At 55.9% G+C, this 7,544-nt stretch overlaps 1 protein-coding gene across 1 annotated transcript; it reads right to left on the bottom strand.

Annotated features, from left to right (window-relative positions):
• Nucleotides 1-1,576: 1,576 nt before the first annotated feature.
• On the bottom strand, nucleotides 1,577-4,857 carry FZD8 (frizzled class receptor 8). Its single transcript, XM_013195695.3, has one exon. The coding sequence runs from the start codon at nucleotides 4,247-4,249 to the stop codon at nucleotides 2,213-2,215; it is 2,037 nt and encodes a 678-aa protein (XP_013051149.2). The 5' UTR covers nucleotides 4,250-4,857; the 3' UTR covers nucleotides 1,577-2,212.
• Between the last annotated feature and the right edge of the window lie 2,687 nt (nucleotides 4,858-7,544).

Below are 7,544 nucleotides of genomic sequence, written 5' to 3'. Positions count from 1 at the left end.
TTTTCAATTCTTCCTTTTCACGATCCTGGTAACTTTGTAGAAGTGGAGGACTCTATTAAGTGTTGGGAACTTTGAAAGGGACACCAATAATCAAGTCAGTGCTCAATGGAACAAGGTTTTTCCCACAAATAATGATTGATATCTGTGTCATTAGTAGGGTAGCTGCCCATCTCTTATCATGATTGACAGGTTAATAAGGGACCTGGGGCTATCTTTTCACTGCTAACATACAACCTAACCAATTGCTTTTAAATTATTGCTAATTTGGCAGCATATAAGCAGAAGGCATAAAAATATCTGGAATAAATGTCTAATGCAGTTTTTACTATTAGTAATCTGACTGATCCTATTTTAGCAAAGAGATTAGAATTTACTTAATAGATTTTTATTTTTTTAAAGACACACAGTTTTTTAAAGAAAAATCTTGCAGTTGTTCTTTGGTTCAATTAGGAGCAAAAGAGAAGGGAGTTTTGTAATGCAATTGTCCTGTAAAGGAAAATGTTTTAAATTGGGGAGATTATGTGAGCAGACCACCTGTAGGGCATTCATAGCTCTTTTCTATAATGCTCCAAGCCATGCCTTGCTGCCTGCAGTCTGGCTAACAATGCAGGGAAAAGCTGTTTAAAAGGCTGTTCTCCCTTTTCCCTCTGGTGTTCACTAACTGTTACAAGTCTTCCTCTTAAAATAAAAAAAAAAAAGTCCCACGTCCCTTTAATTGAAGAACTTTAAGGCTCCATGGTGGCCAATTGGTCTGCAACAAGAGGAACCAGGCAGCAGGGAAAGAAACTTCAGACTATACATCACGTTTGGTGAAGAGAAAAGATCAAAGTTTTCCCAAACTCAAAAGAAACCAAGTTCCCTACAGATTAACCCTATTCATTTAGCTCCTCTTAAAGGAATGATGTTCTGAGCCACTGGGCAGACAGGTAAAAAGTTCAACAATTGCCAAAGCATTCTTCTGTTAATTCAACAGCCTTCTGCTCAAATAAATTAGCTTAGTCCTGACAGAAGAACAATGCCTTTTCTCTTCAAAAAGGACCATATTTGATATACAAAAGTTAAGTATGAAAGGTTAAGATGTTAGTTTAATCTGTTAAGGAGAGATTGATCTAACAAATCTCAAGTCACTGTTCCACTGTAGTATGTGATGTATGAAGCTAAAACATTAACCTTGTACACTTCAGTATGCGTCCCTGGAAAGGCAGGTGCTTAGAAAAGCACAGACAACAGATAGGAGAGGTGCAAGTTTCACACTCCTAAAATAACATCCACTTTGAAAGGCTACTTAACAAACCATGCGAGAGGACTCTTTCAGACAGGTTTGGTTTAAAGATACTGTCATTGTTCAAGGCATCCCCCCCAGTTTTGGCACAAACTTTTTAAGAACGACTTGTTGAATTACTTGTTTTCCTCATGTCTGGATATCTCACTACTTTACCATAGCTGGCCACCTATTACACAGCACTGGCTAGAACACAAGTGTAGCTCATCCTTGGGATCTTCCACCCATGAGAACCCCCTGCTGACACAGCAGCTGGAATAACCAGGGCAGGAGTAGGGGAAGAGCTTGAAGAAGTCATTTATCAAAAGTCATTTTATTGACAAAATAGAATACTCATATTTGCTCTTACAGGGGTAGCCTCTAAACGTTTTTACAAAAAAATTTACAGACTGTATAGCTTTGGATATATACATATTTTACACATCTGTACAAGGTAACAAATAATTATATAAATACATCCTTTAATGTAGGAAACCCGTATTTATCTGGGGTGTATAATTAAGACATGTTTTGATTCAGTCTGTATTATAAGGCATTTGCCTGGTCATCAGTATCCCAAGAAACCTGCAGTCCCAGCAGACTCCCACCTCAGGATGGGGGGAAGGAAGAGCCTCCCTCCCCTGAGCTGCTCTTAGTCCAGAGTGAATCAGAAGCTGCTTTGCCTTGCCCTCTGCAAGACACGGGTGAGCCCCTACCCTCCTCTGCCAGCAAAATAATAAGCTGGCTCCTTGAAGTACATGCTCCCTGCATATGAATGGAGGGGAAGGAGGAGGGGGCTGGAGCCCGGGGCCTCTGCCAGCTGCATTGTTCTATACAAGCTGTGGCTAATAAGGACCATTAGGGGTTCATTAATGGCACCAAACAGTGAGGGGGCATTTCAGGCAGGCCAGTGTCCCTCATTCCCTAACCTTTGGCTTCTTTCCCCCCTCCTCACACTTGAGACAGGGGCATCTGCTTGGGGTAGGAGACAGAGCTGGCGGTGCCTGATCTCCACGTCAGGCCGGTGCTGACATCGCTGTAGAGGGAGCCACCACCACCGGCCCCAAGTCCTCCGGCTGCAGCAATTGCAGCCTGCCCACCTGCCCCTGCCCCTGTGCCCCCAGCCACAGCAGCACCTTTGCTGGCCCAGCAGCAGCGGGTGCAGAGAGCCCTCCAGGACTCGAGGGTCTTGCCAGACCAGACCCAGACACCAGAGGTGATGCCCACCACCAGGCACATGAAGTACTTGAGCATGAACACCGCATAGTCAGGGCGGCGGGCCTGATCAGGCTGCTGGTCACGCAGGCAGGGGCAGTTGTGCGTGGCCTCCCATCGGGGCCGGTTGTGCTGCTCGTAGAAGAGGCAGGCGACCACGCTGGCAGCTGGCACCGTGTAGAGCACCGTGAAGAGGCCCAGGCGTATCATCAGCTTCTCCAGCTTGTGGGTCTTGGTGGGGCCGCCTTGCTGCTTGATGACGCTCCGGATGCGGAAGAGCGAGACGAAGCCAGCGAGCAGGAACATGGAGCCAATGGCCAAGTAGATGAGCAGCGGTGCCAGCACGAAGCCCCGCAAGTTCTCCAAGCTCTGGTTGCCCACGTAGCAGATTCCAGCCACGGGGTCCCCGTCCACAGAACTGAGTGCCAGCACGGCAATGGACTTGACGCTGGGGAGCAGCCAGGCGGCCAGGTGGAAGTACTGCGCGTAGCCAGCGATGGCCTCATTGCCCCACTTCATGCCAGCAGCGAGGAACCAGGTGAGGGAGAGGATGACCCACCAGATGGAGCTGGCCATGCCGAAGAAATAGACGAGCAGGAAGACCACAGTGCACAGTGCTGGGCCGGTGCTCTCATACCGCACGTGCTCAGCCACTGCCAGCTCTGGCTGTAACTCAGCTGCACCGCCCGCCGCCCCGCGTCCCCCCGCCGCTGCCCCCGCTGCAGCCGCGCCACCTCCAGCCCCCGCAGCCCCAGCACCCGCACCACCAGCCCCCGCACCACCGCTGCACGCCACCTTCTCGTGGCCGGCCACCAGGCGCACCAGGTAGCCGAGGGAGACGAAGAGGTAGCAAGCAGCCAGGAAGATGATGGGCCGCTCGGGGTACTTGAAGCGCTCCATGTCGATGAGGAAGGTGGAGACGGTGGCAAAGGTGGAGAGGAAGCAGAGCACGGACCAGAGGCCGATCCAGAAGGCGGTGAAGGCGCGCTCGTCGGGGCTGAAGTAAGGGTTGTGGCAGGGCAGGGCGCAGTTGGCGATCTGCCCCGTCTTCACGCGGTTGTAGAGCGGGTGCCGCTCGCTGGACACCGACACCATGGGCGCCCGGCACTGGCAGCCCGGCTCGCAGGGCGGCGGTGGCCGTGGTTTGCGCGGGGCCTCAGCCGGGGGCACGGCGGCTGCGGGGGGCGCCTTGGCGGGGCTGCCCGGCTTGGAGCCACGGTGCGGGGGCTTGGCGGGCGGCGGTGCGGCCGTGGTGAGGTCCGTGCGGTTGTAGTCCATGCAGAGCGTGTCGGGGCTGCCCTGCTCGGGGAGGCGGTCGCAGCGCATCCTGTCGGGCCAGGCGAAGCCGTACTGGCGCATGAGCGGGGCGCAGCCGGCCTTGGCCCGCTCGCAGACGCTGCGGCACGGCGGCAGCGGCTTCTTGTAGTCCTCCAGGCAGATGGGGGTGTACATGCTGCAGAGGAAGAAGCGCAGGTCGCTGGAGCACTGGATCTCCACCAGCGGCCAGAACTGGTGCACCTCCAGCCCGGCCTCGTCCTGCGTGTCGTGGTTGAACTGGTTGGGCATGTAGGTGTAGTTGTAGCCGATGCCTTTGCAGAGGGGCACGGTGATCTCCTGGCACGACAGCTCCTTGGCCGAGGAAGAGGAGGACGAGGAGGAAGAGGAGGAGGACGACGAGGCGGCGGCAGCCGAGGCGGCGGCGCAGCCTGCGCGCTGCAGCAGGGCCAGCGCGGCGAGCAGCGAGGTGATTTCCAACAGGTAACTCCACTCCATGCTCGGCGCCCGGCGGCCCCGGCAGCCCGCCCCGCCGCCCCGCTCAGCAGCCCCGGCCCCGGCTACCCCGTGCCGGCCGCAGGTGAGAGGGGCTCGCGGCCCCGCCGCTCGGGACGGACGGACGGACGGACAGACGGACGCTGTGCCGGTGGTGAGGAGGAGGGGGGGGGGCTCCGCTCAGGGCAGCCCCCTCAGCCGCCGCCGCATCTCTCTCTGTCCCCGCGGGGCTGCCTGCGGAGCGCCGGCCGCTTCCCTCGCTGCTCCGGGAGTAGGGGAGGGAGAAGCGGCGGCGGAGCGCGGCGAGAGAAGTTTTGGCCGCCGCTCCCCGCTCAAAATGGCCGAGGCGGCCCCGGGGGCCGGGAGGCGGCTGCGCCCCGCGGTGCCGGGCTCCCACCGCCCCGAGCGGGCAGCGGGGCTGGGGCGGACCGGAGCGGCTCCTCCGAGCGCCGGGGCTCCGCGGAGCTCGGCCTCCGAGCTCCCCCCCTCGGCTCAGCCGGGCCGCTCCCTCGCTGCGCTCCCCCTCCAGGCGCCCCCGGGCCGCGAACCCGCCACCTGCGAGCCGCGGGGCGAGCCCGGCAGCGGCTGGGCGCAACTTGTCGCTCCCCGGCCCCGGCCGCGCCAGGCCGGCCGCCGCGCTTCATGAATATTTATAGCGAGCGCCGCCGGGCCCCGCCCCGCCCGCCCCGGCCGCCTATCACGCGGCGAAGGGGGGGGGGAGGCCCCGGTCCCCGTTAAGGTGGAGCCGGGCTGCGGGATTAGTTCGGGTTTTTTAGTGGTTGGGGCGCTTTGCGCGCTCTCGGGAAGGGCTCGGGGGAGGGCTGCGAGGCCGGAGCTCGGCTGGGTGCAGGCGCGGGGGTCCCGGTCCCCAGGCGTGCCGCGGGGCTGCGCCCACACGCACACACCCACACAGACACCCGCGGGGGCAGCGCGGCTTCGCTGCGCCCCCGTCCTCACAGCGTCGGGGTAAAAACGTGAAATTTGGAGAAACCGGGGTCCGGAAACGTGGCGTTTGAAATAAAAATGCACTTCGTACCGAAGCAAACAGCGGTGGCTGGTGCCCGTGCCGCAGGTGCGCGGCCCCTCCCGGGCACCAGCAGCCTGTCCCCCGGCCCCGACCCACGGGGCCGCCCCGTGAGGAGCCCCGCACCGTGAGGCGCCCCGCACCGCCCCGAGGGCCCCGGTCCCGGCGGCCGTTGGAGCCTGAGGGCACGGAGGCGCCGCCGCCACACGCGGGGGACGATGTGGAGGCGTGAGGGGCCGCCCCCTCAGCCCGCCGTCGGCCCACCTTAAGGGGAGCGGCGGCGGTGCTGCCGCCCGCCCCGGCCGCTCGGTGATCGCGGCGCTGCGGGGCTCCCGCTGGGGCCGCCGGGCTGCCGAGAGCCGCGGCCCCGAGTTGGGTGCCTCGGCCCGGGGGAGCCCCCGGCCCCTTGCGGCGGTACAACGGGCAGGCGGGGCGCACGTTCGCCGTGTGGCCGCCGCGGGAGTTGGCAAAACTTCTCCTGGCGGCCCCGCGCCCACCTGAGGGGGCGGTTGTGTGCCCTCAGGGGTGGCGGGGAGACGCCGGGGCCAGGCTCCTCGGCGTTTCGCGGTCTGGGGGCTAGTAATCCCACCGCCGTGTGTATATAAATATGTATATATATATTTTAGGGCGTGTGTGTCAAATTCAGAACTTTCCCAAAAGCAGCAGACGGTCGCTTCAGTGTTAATTCGCGGCGGTTAATAATGCTCCGCTGGGAAGCGCCCGGAGACCGAACAAAGCCCGGTGAGGGGTGCAGGCGGCTGTGCTCTGCCCGGGGTCCGCGGGGCTGACACTGGCCAAAAAAATCCCCTCCGAGCCCCCAAAGCGGCTCTGGTGCTGCTGGCTGCTCGAGGCGTGCCTTGTCTGAAAATCGCTGCTGAACGCAGCAACGAGCGAGCCTAGGCAGGAGATGGGGGCGAGTGTAAATTACGGCTCCGTCAGGATCCCTGTTGCCTGCTACAAAGTACCTTTTTGCGCTGAACTTAAGCTCTGCACTACAGAGACAGCAGATGTGAGGTGATGGCTTCCAAAAGCAACACAGATGCTGTAAAAGTTCCATTGCCATACTTCAGCAAGGAAGCTCAGGAGACATGCTGAATGCTGCAGTCTAGAATTACACTGTAACTCTCCCAGAAAGGAGAGAATTACCACGTTTCTCAACAGTACGCTTGGCTGCAATTTTACTGTTGTTCATATATGCTCTTGTTTCCTTGCAGTGTGAAAAGAGATGCAGCACAAAGATACTGCGTGCCTTGAAGCTGTTCGGTGACAACAACATCGGTGCTATGGAACTTCATAGCAGTTTAATAACGACTACCGAGTTCCTTGCAAGACCACGATAATTTGTCAAATTGTCTTTCAGGTATACAAAACAGCCCAGCCGTGGGGAGGGTGCTTTACTTTATTTGCCTGAAAAGCAGCCTGAATGGCTTAAGGCTGTGGAATCACTGCCCATTGTGTGCTCCTCCAATGCTGAGACTTCGCTAAAGTCAGTAGAAGCACTGAGATGAAGGAATCAAGGGTCAAGTCTTAAATATGGTTTGTGTTTTTTTTTTTCCAGAAAATACAGCAGCTGCTTTTTCTGAAAAGCTGTGCTTTGCTATAGCAATACAGATTACGTTCAAACACTTTGTAAGGGTTTCAAAACAAATGTCCAGTCATCAACTCATGAAGAAACATAAATCCAGCAGATGAAGGCAAGAATGTTACAGATAGTACAACTCTTCGCAAACCTGTAGATTTGACAAGTAGATAACAATTTTGCAAATCTTTGTTACCACAAATATTCATGCCACTTTTGTTCAAACATTTAGGCTCTATTGCTTGTCACTGGCTGCTCTAAAATGAGCTGAATTTTTGTGTGCATCTAAGGCTCTGCACTTTTGGTTGTATGGATCACACCAAACCTGGTAATGATAACTGAAGGACTTTTCAGTTTGAGAGACTAGTAAATTTGCTCTTGATTCTTTTATTTATTTATTTATTTTACTTTAAAGTAAAATACCACATAAAATCTTGGTTTAAAATAGTATTTTGTTTATTTAAAAATACAGATGTTTAGTTCATAAAAATGGAAAAATGCATTTTAATTCCCACCTGATGTTCTCCAGTCAATTTTAGTGGGGCATTGTCTGTACTGGATAGGTCAGTGAATGGCACTTTTATAAAAAAATGTTTGAAAAGAAGAATTCAGTCCATGGAAATTGTTCAAATAATCTTGTTAGAATGAAGCCTGACTGAAGGCAGTAATTTCATGGATTAAATCCAGAAGGGACT

The sequence above is a fragment of the Anser cygnoides genome, chromosome 2, assembly GCF_040182565.1.
Source record: "Anser cygnoides isolate HZ-2024a breed goose chromosome 2, Taihu_goose_T2T_genome, whole genome shotgun sequence".
Lineage (NCBI taxonomy): Eukaryota > Metazoa > Chordata > Aves > Anseriformes > Anatidae > Anser > Anser cygnoides.
Note: the sequence above shows the minus strand (reverse complement) of the source record. Positions and strands in the feature narration are given on the sequence as shown.